We start from the raw sequence: 24,654 nt of genomic DNA on the forward strand, positions 1-24,654 counted from the left end.
CAGAGCATATATCCCAGTCTGCTGGGGAATGTAGATGGGTGGTGGTGGTGGGGAGATGTTGGTTTTATTGGAAGAGGACCAAAAATTGTAAAGCCTATTATTTCACTTCCAAATAGATTTTGTTAGTTTAGCTCCTAATCAAGCCAAATCTTTTTAGAGTAGCTACTCCCCACTAAAACCTTCCCACAATAAATACTACAGCTAAGTTGGATATAAAATGCAAGTAAATAGAACAAGCCTTTTCTATAGGACGAGACAGTTACATTGAGGCCATTTTCCGGTTTTGAGCATGCACTTGGCCAAGGCCTGCGTACTTGGAAAGCTCCATGCTTTAACTCCACCAGGCTGACTTGTTTGCCTTTGGCCACCATCCAAATCAAAGAAAGGCTGCCAGAAATGTAAACAGGATACATTTCTTTAAATTAATGAATTCAACAAAGACAGACACTCCTCTTGGTTTCTCTCTGGAACCGAAGTGCAGGGTACCTTCTATTCAAAGGTCAGAGAGAGTGAGAAAGGAAAGCTGGAGGCGAGGAGCCTGGCCCCAAAGTTTCTAGCAGCTTCCAGTGGGAAGCTGGCTGCAGCCAAGCTGGCCACCCCTGCCTGCACCTACCCTGGCTCTCCAAGGCTGCTTTCTGGGACAAATGCATACTGCTTTGCCAGGAAAGCCACCCACAGAGTGCTACCAACTAAAGCTCAAGGGCTCTCCTTGGGCAAAGCAAAGTGCCAGGTGGCTTCTACATCGAGCACTTTCAAAACAGCTGGGCAGCAGGACAGAGACAGCAGATGAGCCACAGGCCATCAGATGCAGAGTCCTGAGATAAATGCTGCAAGCGAAGGTTAGAGCAAGATGGAGGACAGCCAAAAAAGTCACCACCCTGGTGAAAGAAGTTTAAAGACAAACTGGGGTGAGCTAAGAAATCTGGAACTTCTGTAGGAAATGGGGAAAAAACAGGTTTTGAAAAAGGGCAAGGTTGGAGGTTGGAGGGCTGCCTCCAGACCCATGTGGTAGGTGGGGCTACAAGACACGTGTCCCACCTATCAACCCATACAGAGCTAAGAGAATGGCAGCCCAGCACAGTCTGTGCAGGCCACAGTCACCAGACAGCTGCTACTAGTCCCCAGAAAGGTAGCTCGGGAGCAGGGACACCTGGGTCAGTTACTGACAAGCTGAATTTCACAAGGCAGTGAGAAATCTCAGAAAGATTTTCAGGAAATAAATGGAATGATGGGAAAACCATAGGTTCAGGATGTGCCCACGAGAAGCTACAGTTATCCTTTGATTTTTTTTCAGATAACTAGCACAATTTTTCCTGAAAGCCAGAGGAAAAAGGAAAAAAGGAATTCAGCATCAGTTCAGGTTTCCTCAGAGCTTCCAAACTGGAATGTGGAAGAAGAATGTGTTTCAGAAATCCAGGGCTGGCATTCAGGGGACTTCTGAAATCACGTCCGGGAGCCATACATAAACCAAGTTTTTTCCCTCCCGTTCTTTCAGGTGTCAGGCTATAACCTTTGGACCCTTTTTAAATATTTTACTAAATGTTATTTGGATGAATGCTGCTACAAGAAGGAAATGAAGCCTTTTGGTTAAGAATATAAAATATTAGAGAAACGTGAGGAAAAAAATGCTAAAGATCATTCCAAGAGGAAAAGAAGCCTGCAAATACAGGTATCTAGTTTAATGTGCTAATTCAGTGTTTTCAAATTCAAGCCAGGATGCCCGCTGTGAAATAGTTTAGTAGACATTTAAAAAAAATGAAATAGAATATAAGGGCAAACATCTAAATAAACTGTACATTGCAAAGGTAAGTATTGCATAGAATTTTTGTTTTGGTTAAAATAGATACCCTATATAAGGAGAGCTAAATCTGGATGGACATGTACACACATCTGCATGTTCATATGTGCGAACGCGCGCGCGCGCGCGCGCACACACACACACACACACACACACACACACACACACGATGGGTCCCAACCATAACCCTTTCTCCCCCTGTGGGTAGTGGGCTGAGAGTCATGGGGCCAGACTCTTATAGATAAGCCTGCTACGAGGCCCTTTCCTATGTCCCACTCCTTCAAATCTAGCAGACTGGCCAAGAATCAGAGTACAACTGTAGCAAGTTGGGTTTTGTGAGGCACTGACAAGAGAGTGGAAAGGAACAATGTGAGGTGTGAGAAATTGTGAAACCTTGGTCCTTTGGGGGTAGCATCACTAGCCCCCTCCCTTTTTTTTTTTTTTTTTTTTTTTGATACCAGGGATTAAACCAGGGGCACTTCACCCTTTTATTTATTTATTTTTAAATTTTGATGTAGGTCCTCATAAGTTACTGAAACTGGATTCAAACTTAGGATCGTCCTGACTCAGCCTCCTGAGTTGGGATTACAGGTGTGTGCCACTGTGTCTGACAACTAGGCTGGTTTTGATGAAACCCAGCAATGTCCCATTACTCAGCGCCATCTTGGATTGCAAGGTGAGGCATGGCCCATGGAGCTATCACATACTTTCTTCCACTTAAGATGCTGAAAAAGATACACAGTTAACATCCACTTAGAAAGACAGTCTCCTGACTTAGCCAAACCTCATCACATTCAGCCCTAGGCATATAATAATAAATGTAGGTGCAGAGGTCACAAAAGTACCTGCAAAGCCTTCCCACAGAGCCTTTAAGTACTGATGGAGATGTCAAGTACACAAGCAAGTGCGGGTGTGCATAAACTGCATGCTAGTCCAACAAACAAAGGGCTGGTTCAGAGAAGCTATAAAAATGCACACCATTCACATGCTTGGTGCTTGCTCTGTTAATGGTACTATGCCACATCTGTTAGCTGGTTTAATCTTTATAACTCCATGAGGTGAATGTTCCTTATAGATGAGAAAACAAGTACAAAGCCGCCATCCACAGCCACAAAGCATGATCTAGTCTGAAGCTAGGATTTTTAAAGCTACATCTATACTATGAGTGGGTATGCCTGGGGAATGAGAGGAGAGAGAAGCAAGAGGCAGAGGTGGCCCATACTGCTGCTATCACACAGCCAACAGCAGGCGCTGAGACTAGACCAGATCTGAGTTGACCTTTGAATCTGCAGAATGTTTTTACAAAACAGTAATTAAAATCTAGAGGTATGGGATATGCTGTAAGCCTGGCTCAGTCAATAAATTCTGTGAGTTCAGATTCTACTTCTGTCTAATCTCCAGAGAGTAGAACTTCCCTGTCCCGGCAGCACTTTAGTATATCCCTTGACTGCTCCATCATAACCCCAAGTGGCCACCAAGAGGTGGAAATATGGTCAGTGTGAATTGAGATTACTGTAAATACATAATGGATTTCAAATTCACTATGAAAAGTAAACAAAACATCTTTTTGTTAATATGATTACCTGTTGCAGTGATAATATTTTGAATATACTGGATTAAATAAAATATAATATTAAAATTGATTTTTTCTGTTTCTTTTTGTTTTTCTTAAAGGCTACTAGGAAATTTAAAGTTCACATGTGGCTCACATTTGTGGCTTACATTATATTGCTATTGGACAGTATTGCTGTATGGTAACATTTCTAAAAATGGAATCTGCCTCTTTCTGATTATACACATAATACATTTTTAGTGTAGAAAACATAGGAAATAGAGAAATGCATAAAAAATCAAATCATCAAAATCATCACTACCTAGAAATAACATTTATTAACATGTTGGAATGTTAACTATCTCATTCTTCCTAGAAATTCTCTTTGTGAGTATATACTTTTTTTTTAAAGAGTGTATAGATCTGCATCTTTTAAAAATATCTTTATTTTATTTTTTAATGCAGTGCTGAAGATTGAACCCAGAACCTCCCATGTGCTAGGGAAGTGCTCTACCACTGAGCCATGACCCCAGCCCAATATATACATTTTATAGCCCTAGAAGAACATTTCTAACAATACATCACTATCACTTTCCCAAGCCATTAATTACTTCCATCTTTTCAGGATTAGAATTGATGCACAGTAGGTCAACACATGGGACATGCTAAAGTTACACCAATCCCTCATTAATGTGGGAGGCATTTCCAAAGTGTGGACCATGCAAAGCCTCCTGCACATATCTGACTATTTTCTTGTGGTGAGTTGGTAGAAGCTGCATTACAGAAGGTCAAGGTCAAAACCCATACAGTTTTGAGACATTTTTTTTTAACATTTTTTTTTAAAGAGAGTGAGAGAGAGAGAGAAAGTGAGAGAGAATTTTTTTAATATTTATTTTTTAGTTTTCAGTGGGCACAACATCTTTGTATGTGGTGCTGAAGATCGACCCCAGGCCGCACACATGCCAGGCAAGCACGCTACCACTTGAGCCATATCTCCAGCCCCAGTTTTGAGACTTTTGATAACTAGTACTAAACTGCTCTCTGGAAAGGTTGTCCCAATTTACACATTTATACTTTTTTTGTATCTTATTTTCCTTTAACTTCCCCAGTTTGTGTTTTGAATTGATTTATTTGCTTTACTAAAGTTGTTCTCCAGCAACATCTAGGCAGGCATATCCTCAGATGGAAGCCCAGAGAAAGAGCATGCTAATTGACCTAAAACGAAAATAATTTAGCAAATACATCCCAACAATCCACAGTAGGAGAAAAAAAAAAAAGAAAAATTGATAGATATTTGGCTTCTATACTTCAAATAAGCTTTTATATTCACTTTTATATTTTATATGTTAATTTTTATCTCATTCCTATTTATAGTAAAATAGCCATTATTAAATAATAAAATAGATAATAGATAAAATAACAAAGTAACTACTTGGTAGCCAAAATACCTAAATTTCACGTGCATCTTAGATTTCCAATTAGAGAATCTGATTCAGCCAACTCTTCCAATGAAACTTTTAATGCCACAGCATAAAGAACAAATTTAAAACACTTAGCCTGAGTTTCTAGAGGTTTTAAAATCAGGAGAGTCTTGAATTTGATTGAAGAGTTAACCTTAATTATGGTCTATATGAACAGAAATCCCTTTGAAATAATGAAGCTTTTAAGTAAAGTGTAAGAGGCAAGGATTAGCCAGAATAACAAACCAGCCTGCTCATTATACTTCTTCCTTGCCCCTAAAACCATCTGGAGGGGACCAAGGGAGGCTTGATGGCAGAGCCCTTGCCTAGCATGTACAAGGCCCTGAGTTCCATCCCCAGCACTGCAGGAAATAAAACACAAAAAAACAGCAAAAAATTATCTGGTGGGGTTTTGGGTTGATGATAAAACCAACTGGAGAGAAGCGTAAAGAAGATAAAACTACTACTGCAGAAAATAAACTCAATGGGAACGTAAATAGTGTCAGAAATGTACTTGGGCATGTCAATAAATTTAAGTATCAGCATCAGGCAGATGCGTTCCCAACTGTCACACTGCAGCATTTCAAATTAAGTGGTAAGTCTCAGGCATAAACAGACTCGGGAGAGAGGATGGCTACTCTGCTCATTAGAAAGAACTCCTGGGAACAGTGCTCCTTTGCCGGGTGGGGGCTCTGGCAGATTATGAGATAAAGCACTTAAAAAAGCTCTTTTTACTCAGTCGCTTCCTTCCTTTTAGGTCTCAGGCTGCCATGCAACAACCCCGTCCTTCAGGCTTCTGCCCTCCATGGACTGGACGCTGAAAACAAGCGTCCTGAATGAGACTTCATTACAGAACAGCAGCGTTGGGCTCTGCAGTGTTCAGTGTCTGATGCGGGAATCTGTTAATATATTTTCTTCTGGCTCAGCCCCAGCTCTTCTTTAGGCAGAGAGGCTGTCGTGCACGGTGGTTTCCAGCAGTGTACACAGCAGTCCTGTTGGGCAGCTAATCCCGGCTTTGGCTGAGTTCGACCCAGGAGTCCAGGACCCTGTCACCCACTGTGTCTTTGGAAAAACTACATCAGAACCCTCTGCAGATCACCAAAAGCAGTGATTGAGACACCTACTGTGCCCCTGTGGCCTGTGCCTCCCCTGCAGACTGGCCATTGGTGGCAGTCTGAATTAGCCACCCTGCAGGACTGGAGTCAGGAGGTCAAAAGGGCCTGTCCTGGACAGAGGAGGCCCATGCTCCTGCAGGCCTGTACCTGTGGGAGCACAGTAGTGGCCTGTAGCTGGGAGTGGCACATCCCACCCATCTGGCATGCACCTGTAGCAATCGCTGGCCCCTGACTACTTCTTGCCATTCCTAGACTGTTGCTTTGGCCTGGCCACCATCTTCTCTCACCTGTGTTACCACCAAGCCTTCCAACTGGTCTCCTCATGTCTACACTTGCCCCTGTCCGTCTGTTCTGAAAGCCCGAAGCCAGGTCGGCCTGCTACACCGAATCAGTTCATAACCTCAAAGGTCTGCATCACATCACAGCAAAAGCCCAGGGCCTCACAAAGGCCCAGAAGGTCCACAGGACATGGTCTGATACCTCTGAGTTCTCTTCCTCCTCCTCAGCACTGTGATTTGCTTTACTCTAGACTCCCCAGCCTCGTGTCTCTGCCTTGGGGCCTTTATATATCTGGTTTCTAAAATTCTCAAGCTCAGATCTCCATAGGGCTCACTTCCTTAGTCTTCCTCCTGTTGTCACCTGAGCAAGGTTCTCCCTGCAGAGTATGAAATCACATCCACACACATGCTATGCCCACCTTTCCACACACCTTCCCTGCTTTTTGTTTCTCTTAGCTAATGCCCGTCACAGGTCACTCTGTCTTGTTTATTATTTCTTCCCTCACTGGACGGTCAGCAGGGGCAGATTTTTTTCCTTTTTTTGCTGCTTCCTGCATTCTGGGGCTGGCACACAGTGGATGCCCAGTGTGGGGAGAAGAGTGAGGGCTCCCAGGGTCCCCACCTGTAGAGCAAGCCAGCCTTGCTCCTTCATGGGCTGCACCAAGGGATTCCTAGAGTTGCAGGTATTTTTTTTTTTAGAGAGAGAGAGAGAGAGAGAGAATATTTTAATATTTATTTTTTTGTTTTTTCTGCGGACATAACATCTTTCTTTGTATGTGGTGCTGAGGATCGAACCCGGGCCGCACGCATGCCAGGCGAGCACGCTACCGCTTGAGCCACATCCCCAGCCCAATTGCAGGTATTTTTATATGAGATATTTAGAGCAATTTGATCGCCTTGCACCAAAGCTGATTGATGGTACATAAACTAAACACTATGAGTCACTTTATGGGGCATCCCCCACATAAGTACTCAATAATGAGCTTAGCAATATGGGCCCATCCTAGATTTTTAAAAAGTAGCTGTATAGTGGATCTGGAAGTTCCTTTTATATACATCTCCTTTTCATGTCAAAGAAAAGCTCAACCAAAAAGAAGACAGCTTAATTTGCTGTTGCAGGTAGATTAAAACTGTGAAGTGACTGTCTGTATTTACAGAGAAGCGATTTCCTACATCTGTTTTATTTCTTTTCAAAGTATACAGATGCTTTTATGATTAATAAAATTCAGATTCTCCTTTAAAGGCATTGCTGAGTCGGGGGCAGCCCTCCAGTGCCACGTCTCTCAGCCGGCAGTCACTCTCACTGGGAAATGGCTTAATACTAGAAAGGGGTCACGGTGGAGCAGTGGGACCTCTTACAAAGCATCTAAGTTTTCAGAGTTTGCTATATACCTTACTGCATTTGGGCTGCTAGAGCAAAGTACTACAGACTGGGAAGTGATAAACAGAAATTTCTCAGTTTGGAGGCTGGGAGTCCCAGAATGAGGCACAAGCACATGTGGTGAGTGGTAAGGGCTGCTTCCTGGTGCACAAACAGTGCCTTCTGGCTGTTTCCTCACGATGGTGAAGAGGTGAATGAGCTCTCTGGGGTCCCACTAGAAGACTCTGCCCTTCTTACCTAATCACCTCCCAAAGGACCCATATCTGCTAATATTGTCACCTTGTGTGTTAGAATTTCAACATAAGAATTTTAGGAGAACATATTCAGGCCACAGAACCCTAGATGGGCACAATAATACCACTAGTATTAGCAATGCTACTATCACTCATCATGTCATGTTCTTTAGGAGCAACTTAGCTCTAGATGACGATAATTTTATGTTGGATCCAGCAGTTGCTGCAAGATAATGAGACAAGACGTGGAGGTGGGGCCCCTGGTCAGCTCTAATTCAACAAAACACCCAGGCCAGCAGCTCAGCCTCTAGGGAATCATTAGAAACACATGTTTCCTGTATAGTCAGTAAGGGGATTTCATCTTCCAGCAGCAAAAGATCAGAATTTGAAAGAAAATACAAGCTTACAGGAAACCCAGTCCAAAGACCCTGGGCTAGACCCTGGCAGGTTCAGGACGTGACTTCACATCCAGAAGGAGCTCAGTGCAGCACTGGGCAGGGCTAACCCCTCCCTGTGCTTACCTGAACCTGCTCTCTGCATGGGACCACGTGCCCCTTCTCCTGGTCCACACAGCACAGTGCCCACGTTGTGCGCAAAACACACACAAGAGGCTGCTCTCACACCAACTTCCATAGAGCACAGGCAATGCAGGAACCCGGGTTTCCCAACTGTGTAGAGAAAGCCCAGGACAACTAGATGAGCCAACACGTTCCAAAGGTGCAGGAGTATACATTTGCTGCTTCTTATTCCTCAGATGAATTTATTTGCTTGTTTTGTTTTTAAAGATAGGGTCTGGTTGTGCTGCCAGGCTGGCCTTGAACTCCTGGGTTCAACTGATCCTTCCACTTTAGACTCAAGAGTAGCTGGGACTACAGGCACATGCCATTGTGCTCGGCTACTAAGATGAATTTTATGACAAAGTAACTTTCTTGTTTACTATAAAAACTTCTTCCAAAAATCACTTGAGACAAGACTGCGATGCAAGATCAATTTAATTGAAAGTGCACAATGCACACTGCATATTTATAGTCATAGTATGGAAGGGACAGGTTTCTTCTAATAGCTCCCAGTGGGCACGCTCAGCAAAAGTTCCCAGACTACATTGAGCTCAGCCATGGTTTTGATCACTAGGTCACGTCAGCAGCATGTTGTGCTGAGATTGAGGCTCCCTGCAAGGGATTGTTGACCACTGGATTGTTGACCACAGCATCCACTCATCAACCAAGCACCTTTCATCAAGAACTAGGGAAAAGCCCCAGCTCACCTCCTCATGAGGTAGGAAGGGTCCAGTATTCAACAGATGAAGCACCAGTTACTGAGGTGTGCAGATGTCCCAGCAGCAGCACAGAGAACACTGTGCTGGACTTCAAGTGCACACAGAACCAGCATTGTGGACTGCTTGCCATCAGAAGCCTGAAAATGAGTGAGTCCCCCTGCTACTAATTCTATGAAAAAACCCACTGGCCATTTCCAAGAAATTAATAGTTCCTCCTTTAAAGATTCACATTTGCTTTCCTCAAAATTATGATAAATCATTGAGACCCGGCTTTCCTTAGCTTACTTGCTCCTCCTACAGCTGCTCAGATGCTGGTGCTCTGCCAACATCAGGGCTTGATGTCCCACTCGGGCAGACCTTTCTATGATTGTGCCTGACCAAAGCCACTTGAATGCAGACACTTACTACAACTACCAGGAAAACTCTACCTCTAACTAAAGGTAAAGTTGGTAAACAATGTACACTTATTTGGCTTTTTTAAAAAAATTGATTTAAGGATAAATACATATATAAAATCAACAGAACTGAGTGACCTTTCAGATATAAACGCTTCACCCCCAATAGTAAGAGGGCTCAGTTTATGCTTTCCAGCTCTATCATGAAACAAGGTTTCAAAGTTATAAATATTTATAGGATTTGGTGAAACAGAATGCTCCTTCTCCGCAGAGTGATGTTTTTATTTTTAAAGTTATCTAAAAAAGGATAAGGTGCCACAGTATAGACTATCAGGTTTCCAGTGATGCCTCCTTCCTGGCCTGTCTCCTGCCTCCTCTTCCTCCCTCCAGAGGAAGCGGAAGTTCCCAGTCTGTGAGGTTTGTTGCTGGGATAGACATAAAGAGACCTGGAATGAAGGACACCTGTAGGAAGTGAACTGGGATGTCCTTATGCCTCAGAGGTAGAAGCTGGGGACAAAGAGCTCTCAAGTAGTGGGGGGGGGGGGGGACAAAATATGCCTAACAAGAGACAGACCAACCTGGGAAGGAAATGAAAATGGAGATGCAGCAAGTGTCCAGTGCAAGGAACTCGATGGACCCAGAGAGGGGTAGGCTGCTTTAGAGACAAGATCTGGAGTCTGTGTCTGTGCCTGTGTCGCTTGTTTGCAAAGGCTCCTTGTCCATAACACAGGGACAGACTGCAATGTTAACTGCACGTGTCACATGACCCGCCAGGGGTGCCCAGCCAGGACGCTATCACTGGGTGTGTCTGAAGAGTCCTTGTTCATGAGATGGGAACAGACTGTGAAGCTAAATGCACGTGTCACAATGGCCAGGCCCCAAAAGACATTGTTTCTGGGTCTGTTTGTGGATTGTTCCTCAACTAGATCAGCAGCAGGATCAGGGTCTCAGCAAAGCAGACTACCCTCTCTAATATGGGTGAGCCATGCAAACCAACATGTGTCTTTAAGAATTCCAATAACCTGGACTAAAGACAACTGAAGATATGGGAATAACCCTCACCATTTTTATCCAAGTTCACAAATAACATCAAGTCCATAAGCCAAGACTTTGGGAGGATTTCTTTTGAAACTATGAGTATTTATTCAAAAGTCCTCCTCAGTGAGGGCTATCCTATTTAAAACCACATCCCCCAGCACAAAATTCCTTATTCTCTCTCTCTCTCTCTCTCTCTCTCGCTTTTTTTTTTTCTCCCATGGCACAAAATTTGAGTTGGAAGGAATCTAAAAGGTACTCTGTCAAATCTCCCTCCAGATGTGAATTCCTTATATGTAACAGCCTTGTCAAGTTTACCAGCTGTGCCTGACACTCTTTCTGGAAAGGATCCCTGACTCGCCCGCTACAGCACTGTGTGGACTGTCCCCTGAACTGGTAGGGAAACCTGAATTGGCTTCTCAGCCTCCCTAGCAGGCTGGGTGCCCCCTAAGTGTAGTACCTGTGATGCATCCACCTTTTTATTCCTGGTGTCTAACAACAGACACTCCCCGTAAGGCACGGGTGACCAGGACACTGCTGCAGTCCGGTAGCAGTTTCATCAATTCAATTCAGTGCACCCCCAAAGTCACCACGTGCCCAGTGCTGTGGCAGCACTGAGACCACAGTGAACAAGACAGATGTGACCCAGGCCCTCCTGAAGAGTACATGCTTGGGGAATAGCAATACAAACAGCAAATCAACAGACAGGCAGGGCGGCCCTGCTCCACAGAGAACCACCCTGCTAGAGGAAGGAGGCTGCTGCAGGGGAGGGCTGTCTCTCTAAGAAGGTGACCCTTAAGATGACCTTCAGAGGAGGAAGAACAGGCCATGCAGAAGGCAGCAGGAGGAGCTTTCCTGGTGGGAGGAATCTCGTGGGCCAAGGCCCTGAGCCTAGCATTTCCGAAAAACTAAACACCACATCAGAGCGGCAGGAGCGTGTGCAGAGAGAACTGTCACAGCAGAGGTGGGCGCAGGGCGATGGTGGTGGCCCAGGCTCCACGTGGCTCTTTTAGATATCCCCTGGACTACTGTTGGAAAACATTGTAAAATAATTTAGGATGGGGAGAGGTTTAATGTCAGAGTCACTTTATCAAAAAAAAAAAAAAAAAAAAATCTTAGAGAGCTTGCCTGGCATGTGTGAGACACTGGGTTCAATCCTTAGCAACACATAAAAAACAAATAAAATAAAGGTATTGTGTCTGTCCATCTACAACTAAAAAAATAAAAGTAAAAAATAAATAAAATCTATGAAAGTTTACCAGAGTAGACTCAATTTTTGCATTTGGGAGCTTGGCATTCTTAGTCATTTGTTTACCCAAGTATGAAAGACAAAGTTGCTTTCAGATTTGTCCACAGTTGGCCCAAAAGACAATACAACAGAGGTTCCATTTCCCCATGACCCCAGTACCAGACCTTGGGAAACCAGATGTTGACTGCCAAGCAAGATGGGCTCTTCAGGGGCGGCTCCTTCCCTTGCATACCCGCCACCCCCTAAAGGCGGTCGATATACTTTCCAGCTTCTTTCTTTTTAGCTAAAACTCTGGAAAAATCCAATAGGAACCATCCAAGGCCAAAGCCACTGTGACTCCTTTTAGTTGACCTGGAATAAACTTGACACATTAGAATACTGAACTAAGTATGCCCAAAAGTGTTCCTGTCCGCCATGTTTCCTGAATAGGTACTTGATGACCTCAAACTGGGCATGCTCAGGAGTATGCCCATCCCCTCCTGTGCTTTCCTATATGAATACATGTAGGCTCCCTGATAAAATCTTCAGCCTTCTTTGATCAGGGAGATTGTGGCTTTCAAGGATTCCAGCGCTCTCCTCACTGGTGTAATAAAGCCTTTCTCCATTCTTCTGTCTCCTGGTCGTGCTTTTTGGTTTTACACTCATCAAGTATGAACCCAGTGCATTCGGCTATGGAGACTTAAGAAATTAATTTTTCATAATTAATTTTCAAATTCAAAGCCCTGGCATTCACATTTGCTCTGGGTCATCTGAGACGGTCTTCTCCTGGGCTGAACTTTGTTACACAGCCTATAACTCAGTCTGAATCTGAAGGTGGAAGCCAGCAAAACTTCAGACCAGCATGAATGGGTCTATATTGCACTCTCACAAAACCGAAGAACAACATCAAGTCTCTCCCCTCACCACCCTGAGCTAAGAGCTGCCTGGGACAGAGAATAAGGAGGCTGATCATGCCCCCCCTCAGACACTCTGACTGCTTATCTCTTGGGGGGCAGGTGGGCCAAACCCATCCTATCTCTTGTCTTCATCTGGCCTGTGAGCTGGGGATTGTTTTTCACTGATTTGATGGTCAGGAACACTAACTTTGAACTGCAATGAACTGAATGAATTGAAATGTTATTCCCTCCAGAAGGAATTCCCCACTTCTTATCAGTATACCTGTATTACAAAAAGCTGAACTCTAAGCCAGGTGTGGTGGTGCACACCTGTATCCCAGCAATTTGGAAGGCTGAGGCAGGAGGATTGCAAGTTCAAAGCCAGCCTTAGCAACTTAGCAAGGCCCTAAACAATTTAGTGAGACCCTGTGTCAAAAGAAAGATGAAAAAGGCTGGGGATGTAGCTCAGTGGTAGAGTACCCCTGGGTTCAAACCCCAGACCACCCCCCCCAAAAAAAAAGAGCTTTGGGGTCAGTTTCAAATTCCTTGGGGGAGATGCAGCTAAGGATGAGAAGCCCTGAGGGGGGAGAGGGGCCTCGCCTACCTGCTCCTGAAGGTTGCTAATACAAGGTGAAGGCACTCTAAGAGGAAGAAGCTAAAGCACCAGAAGTTCTCATTTTTTTTTTCCTGTAAAGGTCAGATAGTGAAGACTGCAGGCTCTGCATGCCAGTAGGCACTATCAAGAATGTTACATCATTACCTTCACAATAAAAGAGAACAAATTTTTATATTGATGAAATTCAAAATATTGCTGAGATCACAGGCCTGGTCACTATGCCTGGCTACCCCAGAGCTCTTGAATCAGCATCTCCAGGGTTGGAGCTCAGGCTGAATACCTCCAAGTCCCCTCAAGTGGCTGTGCTTTCCAACTTCTGCCCAGCTGAGCCTGGAACAGTACAGTTTGCAGAGAAAACATGATTGCCCTCATGTTTCTCAGTTCTACATAACTGTGACATAACTCTCTTTGAATAACTTCTGGTATTAATCATGTTTTCTACTTTCTGCATTTATGGTGCTTTGACATCTGGGGCCTTGCTGATCCTGGAGACACCACCCCGTCCAGGAACAGGAAGAACTGATTCCCTTATGAGAAGCTCTTCACGTGTAGCCAACCAATCCATGCCCAAACTCAGGACCCCCTTCCACCTGACCCTTACACTGCAGGAGGTGATGTTCCTCTGGCCCAGTCACCCCAGGCAATCAGGGACCACCTCACAACCACGGCAGGACGCAAACTATCTGATGCAAATTACCCAGTCCCCAACTGTTTATCCTGCCTTGTTCATTTCTTCTTGACCACATCTTCCCCATGCTCCCCTGCCTCCTATTTCTAGGGACCTATGAATATAAGCTCCTTCTTTCATGATGGTCATGTCCATGTTCTCCAGTCTTACCGTGCCTGATTAAAACAAATCCCAGGTACATTTCATGTTACTCCTCTCCTCCTTTCTGTAGCACATATATTTGCTAAGTCCCAATAATCTATCTATGGTGAATTTTCCATTAATCTAAAATAAGTAATGTGGTTTTCCAGGTTATTTAATAGCTACGTTGACTAAGACCTTCCTTGAGAAACTGTGTTTGGCAGCACCTAGGAGCTAGGACTGCCTGCAGCTCAGAACCAACATCCCACATCTAAGTACACGCTCCAGAGAGACTGGCCACAGTGCACCAGCAGACGTGGACAGGGACACAGTACAGCACTGTTGGTCACAGAGAAAACAGTAAACAACCCAGCTGCGCATCAGTGTGGGAATGAATCACAAACTATGGCAAGCTATGTGAGGGCTAGAACAGACTGGACCCACATGTATCAACGTGGACAGAATGAAAATGTAAGGCTAGGAAAATAATTTATTTGACACCATTTATATGAATCCTTAGAAACAAATTATATGTGAGTATGTAAATTATATATCAAACAAATTATATACAAATTATATATAATAGATATTAATTATATATTGAACAAATATCAAATTTGTGATAGTGGCTGTCTCTGGGGGAAGGGTGGCAGCCATCATAGTAAGAATAATACTGGAGGGGCCAGGCATGGTGGCACATACCACTAATACCAGGTTCAAAGAGAGCCTCAGCAACTACGCAAGACCCTGTTTCAGAATAAAATATAAAAAAGGGCTGGGAATGTAGCTAGTGGCTAAATGCCCCCGGGTTCAATCCCTGGTACCAAAAAAAAAAAAAAAAAAAAAAAATGCTCAAAAAAGAATAAGAATACTGGAGCTAATTCTAATCGGATACTTGCTGTGTCTAGCAAAAGTCTTGGATGCTCTCAACTCATTCCATTGTAAGGGCAACCATGAGAAAACAAAGATTATTACCACCATTTCACAGATGAGAAAACAGGCCTGTGGAATGATGAAGCGCACAGAACGCATCCCTGAGATTTCTTATTATGCACTCCTCCTCCCAGACTGAACAACCCAGGGGGCGCATCTGCACCACTGTGTCCCCCAGGCTGTGGCTCAGCATTGCAACTTCGTGGAGTCCTCCTTTTAAAGGCCTAAGTTGGATCATTTCATGTCTCTACTTCACCTAGACAGCGGCTTCCCATCCTGCTCCATTTTAAGTGAGCTGTGGCCAGCCCACTGCCCCCACATCCACTGGCTGGCTCTTCCCTTTCTCAACCTGCTGGCCTACCCCGGCCTCTCCACTGCCACAAACCCCAGGCACATAAGACCTGAGCATCCCATCACTGTTCCCTCTGCCTGGGGCACCTTCCCCAGAAGTTAGCACCTGGGTTCCTCTGCAAGTCCTTGCTAACACACCAAGCACAGCTTCCTAAGACAGCACATAACCACACCCACTCCGCACGAGTCTACTCCCTCACCCTGCTGTATCATTCTTCAGATGGCTTATCATCTAACTTAACATATTTCTTTACTTACTTGTCTCTAACCTCCCACCCCCAAGAGTACAAGTTCATGACAGCAACGACTGTGTTCCCAAAGCTGAGGACAGTACCTGGCACTCAGGTGTTGTGAAATGAATGATCCTGAGCTGGAGAGGGTGAGGTTGAGTCCAGGCCAAGCAGGTTCCAGTGCTAGAGTCGGAGAGGAAAGGAGCATGGGAGAAACACTGGATGCAGACAGAGGGGAAGACACACCTGAAGCAAACATGACAGATATTATCATGTTTAACTGTGGGCGATGAATGGCTGGGATGGTTATTATATTCCCTCCTTCCTGCCCTCTAGTGACTAGTAAGTTACTAGTTTTAAATGTACTAGAACACCATAAAATAACCCTTAACATTTCAAATGCACTAAAATTCAATGCAATACATTAAAATTAATTCATTGAACATGGAATGACTATACAATGACTTAAAGGGTATGTCAGGGTTCAGCAGTTTCTGGGGGGAAGTTATTGTTAAGGACATTAACAGTCAACACACAGAGCCATCCTGCCATGTAGATTGTTCGATCATCTGACACAGACAAGGATTGGCCTTGGCACCCACTGTGGGCATTTTGGGCTGGGTAGTTCTTGACTCGGAGGCTGTCTTACGTACCAGAGTGTTTGGCAGCATCTCCACCCACTAAGTGCTGATACCTCCACCAGCTGTGACAACCAAAAAGGTCTCCAGACATTTCCAAGCATCACCTGGGGAGCAAAAGCACTCCAACCAAGAACTAGTGGACCAGAGGCTAGACAAACTGACTCTAGGTGCAATAAGAAAAAAATTAATTCATATATATAAAAATAGGAGAGGTGCATCAAACCAGCCTTGCTTGTAGGATTGATCATCTGTTTGTACTTGTTCTCTCTGAGCAGTCCCTTAACTTTTAGTGGCCCTCCCCCACAAGACCACAAGGTGGGCCCACACTGCTGGCTGGGGATTCTATAGGTAACCTCAGTTACTCAATCTAACACTATCTAGGCACTGAGATGAAAGGATTGTGCACATGTAATTAAGGTTGCCCCTCAGCTGGCCTTAAAATAAAGCGATTATCCTGGATCACCTGTGTCCTGATATAATTGCATGTGTCCTTACAAGTCAATGAAGAAGGAATAGTCAAGCAGATTCCCAGGACCTACAGCATCGCACATGCCCCTGCTGGTTCTGAGGTACAGGGGTCCTGTGCAAGACTGGGGAGAGGTCCTGGCCCTACAGCCACAGTGGGTGGACATCTGACACAATCTATGTGAGAGTGGAAGCCAGTTCTTCCTAATAGTCTTCAGAAAGAAACATGGCCCAGCTGACACGATCATTTCTGACTTGTGGGACGCACAGCAACTGACTGAGCTGCACTGCGTCCAGACTTCTTACCCAAGAACTGTGAGTTAACTAGTAAGAGATTCAAGTCCCTAAGTCTGTGGTGAGTTACAGCAGCAACAGAAAACTCAAACAGCCATGGAGACTCCGCCTACATGCTACAGAGAGATTAATAAGTGAGACACACAATAATCAAAAACAGCCCCCTTAAGGAATTCCCCAGTCTCCATAATAAAAAGACAAATAAACAATGGGCAAAGGCTACATATAGACATTTCTCCAAGGAAGAAGAAATGCAAAAGGCCAAAAAGCACATGAACAGAACCTCAGCCTCATCAGCCATCAGGGAAACGCAAATCAAAACCACAGATGTCACCTCACAGCCACCAGGAAGGGTAAATCTAAGGAAGAGCGCAAGGGCTACAGAAGGCTGCACCACGGGTACAGCTGATTTGGAAAGCAGTACAGTGGCAGCTCAAAATGTCACACACGGAGTTACCATGTGACCCAGCAATCCCACCCCAAGGGATACACCTAAGAGGAATGAAAACCTGTCCCTACACACCCTGGCACACTAAAGCTTGCGGCACATTCTTAACAGCCCAAAGATAGAAACAACACAACGTCCGTCACCTGAGCTCCATGAAATGGGTCTATCAAAATGGAGCACTCTTTAGCCACATAAAAGAATTCTACAAGGTACATGAACTTCAAAAGAAATTATGCTGAGAAAAGCATCGAGTCATAAAACAACACATACTGTATGATTCTAATTATCTGAAATGCTCAGAGAAACGAGTCAATGGAGATGGGAAGGCTGTGAGTGCCTGGAGCTAGAAAGGAAGCTGGAGGGAAACAGGGAGACCCTCAATGGGTACAGGGTTTCTTTTTGGAGTGACAACAATGTTCTAAATTTGACTATAGTGATAGTCACTCAACTCTATAAATACACTAAAATTCACTGAATTGTAGACTCTAAATGAGTGAATAGCATGCAATGGCAGTTATGTCTCAATAAAACGGTTTTTTTTTTTAAGTTGAAATAGAAAGTCCTCTCCAGTGATGTGAAACGCAGAGTAAGAAAATGACACAAAATCCATGAGCTGCTGCTTCTCCAGACCTGCTCCCACCAATCAGTTACCATCTCGTGGCTAATGGCCACGTGCCTCTGCCTTATAACCTTACCGCCACCACCTGTCAATATGAACAGACTATGGGAGCCACTCCTGTAGGCTCTACAGAATATTCTAAGTGAAAGATGCTAAGCTATGACTTTCTGATGCATGTTCTGCTCATCCTAGGCTTAAGGGTTCTATGTTCATGCTTAAGTTACAGATGTTCTACAGAGATGTTGAGAAAGGCAGCTGTATCTTGAGAAGATACTCTCTCTTCTCAAAACAGTGGGGACATACTGCTTCCTGCAGCCTGGTGCCCCTCTTGATGCTCCACAGGAATGAGCCAAACAACTTACAGGGTGTGAGAAAATGGATGTCAGGCTCCAGCTGACAGTGGAAAAATTATACCCGTGAGTAGTCAGTTCCAGAGAGTAATGGATAGAGAACTGCTTTTATCATCTGCACATGAAACTCCCAAATTGTGTGAATGACTCTATATAAGGAAATTAGGCTTGCAACTCCCAACGCACTCACTGGGTGGCCTCCGGCAAAACAATTCACCCTGAGCAATTTTTTCAACGGACAGTGAACTCCTACAGGGATTCTCTGTCTTAGCTCTCTGCTCCACTGTCCCCTCCACCTTAGCAAGACAGCAAAGCACAATACCAGGTGAGCTCTCTCTTTCTCTTCCAAGTCTGCTAGCAAAGAGCTAGTTGCCAGGAAACCCAGGCTAGCCCAGACTCCTACTCATAGAACTCCACATTCATGTTACTAAAAGGTGACAAATACTTTGTTTCAAGATAATCAATATTAAAACTGGTTTCCAAGTTCCCTCAGACTTTTTCCCTCTAAAAGTATTCATTTATACATCCAATAAATATTTGAATGCCTATCCTTTGTGGGCACTGAGCCAGGTGCAAGGCCAGGTCCCTGCATGCTGCCAAGGACTGACATTCTGGGATGCATTGCCTAGAACCATGTAAAACACAACATGCGCGTAAACAGAGATGATTCAGATAAACACAGACATTTCTTGATAAAGCTTAAAAAGGTTAGTATGTATTTACTTGGTTTTCCCAATCTCTGATTTATAACTTATTGCTTAGTTGTGGGAAGAATGCTTGCCTACCATGTGCAGGACCCTGGGTTCAATGCCTAGGAAAAGATGAAAACGGGGTGCAACCCCCTAAAACCATTATACTTAAAGCTGCCAATCCTGAAGGCTACTCTTCCTTTGAACTGTTTCCTTGGTAGGTTTTCCTGTTTCTTTCACTTACCAGGTTTCACTGGGACAATTTCTTCAGAATTGAAAGATTTTCCTGTTGGAATGACCATCTGTCCATTAACTGAGAGTGGGAATCTGGCCCATTCTGACCTCCCAAATCTAAGATACCTCTTAAGCAAGTCCCTTCCTCAAACCCTAACAAAGATCAAAGCCAGGCACTTGCAAAGGAGTTGAACAAAACAAACATTCTCAAGCCCCCAATCCCAAGATAGTCTGCTAAAGCCACTCCTCAGAACACTAACTGAAAAGATGCTCCATGGATTTGTCATCCGAGTTCCTCTGCCCACGCTGTGACCTCACATTTATGGGAATCCAATATGGTTTAAGAGATTAGAGATAAAACGTCTATCAAGAACTACGGTTACCAGCTACCACTATAGCCTTGAGAAAAGTAACTGTTCATACAATATTTGTAACAAAAAAAGTCAGGGTTGAGACATGTACAACAGGCTTTGGGGGAAAGACCTTTTCCACACTTTGGGAACACTACAGGCCTAGGTCCCAGGAGCTCGCCTCCCACTTCACACAATACACAAATAAGCCCAAGGGACCTGTTTTCTAACTGCAGAGACAAGAGGGAACTATTTATATAAAAAGGCTACTTATCTAACCGAAAGAACTGCTAGCAGTGAGGGCAAATGTGTGTTCCGATATTACAACTTCTCTGAGCTCAAATAAGCCTCTTTTGGTGGTGTGGGGCGAGCACCTGGGCGGGTGATAAGGAAAGAGCACAGGGGGAAGAAGAAACTATACTCTTAAAGAGGCAGACATCATGCTTTGGTCTTTCAGCCATGCTAATAATAAACCTCCACAGATTTAGAAAAACAAAACTGTTTTGGAAGAGGCCAGGCATGACTCAAAAGAATTAGAACAATTCATTCAATAGGCACTTAGGGAGGATCTGTTGTGAGTGGAAAAGAGGCTGGCCTCCCCCTCAACCTGCTCTGTGCAGCACACAAGGCTTTGTGACCACTTGGATCATTGCATTGCTTGCTGAAGAGAGGTCATGCCAGTCTACCCTCTAAATCACTCTGGTGCTCAACAGGAAATAAACACACACTCAAATTAGTGAATTATAGGGGGGAAGGTAGAGGGGGCATAGAAATAGTATCAGAAGGAATCTGTCTGTCCCTCTGACCTCCTTCCAGGACTCCCCAGTGCTGCCTCACAGCCAGAAAGCAGGAAGCTTACTGTTCTCATTCGTATGGGCAGTCCCCAGGCCCAGGGAAAGCAGACCCAAGCAACCCACCCATGCTTGCCCCTGCAGTGTGCCAGGAAGCTCGTCACCCTCTATGGGGTGTGTTTTCATTTGACTTGATGACATTAAGAAGCCAAGTAATGGAGAAAGAAAGGTAAGAAAGAAGGCACTGGAGGGGAGGGGCCAGCCTAGCGAGGAGTGTGCACACTTGTGCCCAAGGGTAATAGAACAACTGTGGTCATTTCTGGCTTAGAAATTACTTGATCTGATAGGAAATCAAGGCCTGCTGTCATTTCTTAAGGAAGAAAGCAGACTTAAAAAGAATGCCTGAGAAGTCTTATGGGAATAGCAGTCATGCACAGGACACCCAAGGAAGTACACAGAAGAGAAACATCAGCAAGGGTGCCTGTGGAGACGCAGGCACACAGCAATTGAGACAGTCAGAAGGACAAGTCTTGGACAGACTTTCATCCCAATTATACACTCGCAACATTTTTCCTCTTCTTCTTCCTTATCATCATTATCATAATAATAATGTAACTCCCTAAAATCACTGGATATTTTCAATTCCTTGGTGCCCAAGTTGCCATTAGGTCTATATACATCTTTATTATATATAAAATATAATGAGTCTTCACATAGGTTTGATTAAACAGCAAGGAGTTAAACTCAAGAAGTCAAAAAGAGTCAATCTTTGACAGAACAAACCAATAGGCTTATGAAAAGTTTTCAACACTATTAAGGAAATGCAAATCAAAACCACAATGGCTATTAAACACACACACACACACACACACACACACACACACAAAACAGGCAACAGCAAGTGTTGGCAAGCATGTAAAGAAACTAGAATCCATGTTCATTGCTGAAGCAAGTGTTAAATGGTGTAGCTGCTTTGGAAAACAACTTGGCAGCCCCTCAAAAAAACATAAGAGCTACTGTATGCTCCAGTGATTCCACTCCTAGGCATGTGTATAGTTTGGATCTTAAATGTCTCCCAAAAGCCATGTGTTAGAGGCTTGGTCCCCTGGCCTCTGGCCCTACTGAGAGGTGGTAGATTACGAGGTTGGAGCTAGTGGGAGATCTTCATGTCATAGCCAATGTGCCCTTGAAAGGGACTGTGGAATCCAGGTCCCTTCCTCTTTCTCTCTTTTTTTCTCCTGACCACGAGGTGAGCAGTTTTGCTCTACCACATGCTCCCCACCATGATGGGCTACATTATTGGTAGACTATAAGCAATGTGGCCAACTCATCATGGACTGAAACCTCCCAAGCAAGCCAAAATAAACCGTTTCTCTTTAGAAGTTGATTTATCTTGGGTATTTGTTATAGTAATGAAAAACTGCCTAACAGAATATATCCAATGAAATGAAAACAAAACATATAGCACACAAAACACATCCCACATATGAATGTTCACAGCAGCATTATTCACAATAGTCAAAAGTGGAAATGAGGGCTGGGTTGTGGATCAGTGGTAGAGTGCTTGCCTAGCATGTGTGAGGCCCTGGGTTCGATTCTCAGCACTGCATATAAATAAATAAAATAGAGGTCCACTGAAAACTAAAAGAATATTTTTTAAAAAGTGGAAATGACCCAAATGTCCATTAACTGATAAATGGATAAGCAAACTATAGTATATTTGTACAATGGAATATTATTCAGCCATAAAAGGAATGAAGTACATGTGAATGCTGAACACATTATGCTCGAGAGGACAGAACGATAAGCCAGAAACTGGAAGAAAACCTCTGCAAAATATATCATGTATCTAAAATATAAAAAGAACTCTCAAAATTCAATGATAAAAAAAATAATGGACAGGGCTGGGGTTGTGGCTCAGCGGTAGAGCGCTTGCTCGCTCATGCGAGACCCTGGGTTTGATCCTCAGCACTTCATAAAAATAAATAAGTGAAATAAAGGTATTGTGTCCAACTACAACTAAAAACTAAATATTTTTTTAAAAAAATAATGGACAAAAGATTTGAACAGACACCTTATCAAAGACATACATATGGCAAATAAACCTATGGAAAGATGTTCAGCACCATGCATCACTAGGGCACTGCAAAGTAAAACAACCACCGCAAGATATCACTACATACCTACTAAAATGGCTAAAAACCCCAATACTGACAATGCCAAATGCTGGTGAGAGCATACAGCAACAAGAACGCTCATCCACTGCTGCTGGGAAATCAAAATTTGGTGGTTTCTTACAAAACTAAACATACTCTTACCATGTGATTCAGCAGTAATGCTTCAAACAAGATGAAAACATGTCTATTCTAAAACTTGCACACAGGTGTTTAGGGAGTTTTTTTCACAACTGCCCAAATTTAGAAGCCACCAAAATGTTCTTCAGCAGGTAAAAGAAACAACAAACTGTGGTACAGCCACAAAGGTGTATGATTCTACAGTAAAAAGAGATAAACTATCAAGCCATGAAAACTCACAGAGCAACCTTGAATATAAATTGCTAAGTGAAAGAAGACAATCTGAAAAGGCTGTATGTTGTCTGCTTACAACTATATGTTACTCTAGAAAGGTACAATTATGGAGAAAGCAAGGGATCAGAGATTGCTAAACTGGGGATGCACCTGCCTAGCATGAGTGAGGCCCTGGGTTCAATCCCCAGTACTCTCCTCCCCCAAAAAATCCTAAAAAAGACCAGTGGTTGCCAAGAGTTGGAGGGAGGGAGGGACATACAGGTAGCACACAGGGGATTTTTAGGGCAGTGAAACTTTTCTGTATGACCTGTAATGGTGGATACATTTGTCAAAACTCACAGAACTGTACAACAGCATGAACCCTAATGTAAACTAGGGACTTTAATTAATAAAAATATGTCAATGTTCATTCACTGATGGTACTGAATGTACCACACTGCTGCAAGATGTTCCTAACAGGGGAATCTTGGGATAGGGAGGGACAGGGGAAATGTTACCAAGAATTAAGACAAGTTTCCAATTTAAAAAAAAATGCTGAAGATGCTGTGGTCTGTTTGGCAAATATTTACGCATTCTGAAAATATTCAAGATTACAAAAATTCTAAAGTAAGATTAAAACCAGAAATTAAGTTACAACACCTACAATTCAAAATGAAAATTTCCGGGTAACTGCAGAGGAATTAACGTGGGGAGAAAAGGCTTTAATCACTAGTGGATAGTTAAATTATATTCCTAGGGATTCATACTACAAAATTGCTATGATCAATGCAGTTTCTAAAATAATGTTTATTGTAGAAAATACATTTTAAAAAACAACATGTCTATAATTGTATCCTAGAAATAAGCTCTTTTTTCTAGGTCTGGTCACATATATTGTTACAACAGAATCATAGTATTTGAAATGTTTTGTACTGTGTGTGTGTGCATCTATGAGAGCAAATGAGTGTGAGCTTGTGTTCCTGTGCTTCCAGGTTTTGCACTGGGTTCCACAAAAGACTCAGCCTGGCTCCTTCACCTGTAGCAACTATTACACATGCAGAGTTCCCACATCTACTCCTAGTGCAGGAAACACTGTAGCAACTTCTAGCACCATTGACACAGTTCTCCCATGTTTTAAGAAGACAGCCTAGGTGGCTCAGTCCACTGTCACCAACTTTCCCGACAGGCTGAGTCACATGTTACAAAGGGCCGTTGTCCCTGTTTTCTCATCTGAAACCTGATCCCTGCCTTGCCACTTACTGTGAACAGGGAACTGTGAGACAGGGGGGTTGACAACTGTGCAGCTGAGCACCAAAAAGTATCCAAGGAGGCAGCTGAGAGAAGGGCCAGAGTTGCTCTCAAACCTGTGGCAGGTGCCTGGACTGCGTCTCCCACTCCCATTATGTGTGGGCACTGGTGAGACACCAGAAGAAAACTATTCCTGCTCTTGGGACCTTAGTTTAAGAGGTAGCCTAAGAGATAAACTTCCCTCTGCCCAAACAGGCCCTTCTTTAGTGGGAGTACCCACACTGCACTGCAGTGCAGGACAAAGGCCACGGCAGTGCCAGCAGAGATGGGCTCAGAGGACAAAAGGCCATCTGTAGCCCCTGGCCCAGGCCCAGGATGCCGCCTGAGGCAGTGTACACTCAGAAAGAAGAGAGGAGAACTGGCAAAGCCGCCC

General features: G+C 43.8%; 1 protein-coding gene across 2 annotated transcripts in view; it reads right to left on the minus strand.

The window, feature by feature from the left end:
- LOC143385185 (guanine nucleotide-binding protein subunit alpha-12) overlaps window positions 1-24,654 on the minus strand; it is a 92,755-nt gene that overhangs the window by 51,663 nt on the left and 16,438 nt on the right. Inside the window, exon 2 of one of the 2 annotated variants that reach the window (XM_076840520.1) lies at window positions 15,690-15,831. The exons of the other annotated variant lie outside the window; for it this stretch is intronic. Coding sequence (XP_076696635.1) covers window positions 15,690-15,831 — 142 coding nt within the window. The remainder of the gene's footprint in view (window positions 1-15,689; window positions 15,832-24,654) is intronic. 2 annotated transcript variants of the gene reach the window in all.

The sequence above is a fragment of the Callospermophilus lateralis genome, chromosome 19 (assembly GCF_048772815.1).
Source record: "Callospermophilus lateralis isolate mCalLat2 chromosome 19, mCalLat2.hap1, whole genome shotgun sequence".
Lineage (NCBI taxonomy): Eukaryota > Metazoa > Chordata > Mammalia > Rodentia > Sciuridae > Callospermophilus > Callospermophilus lateralis.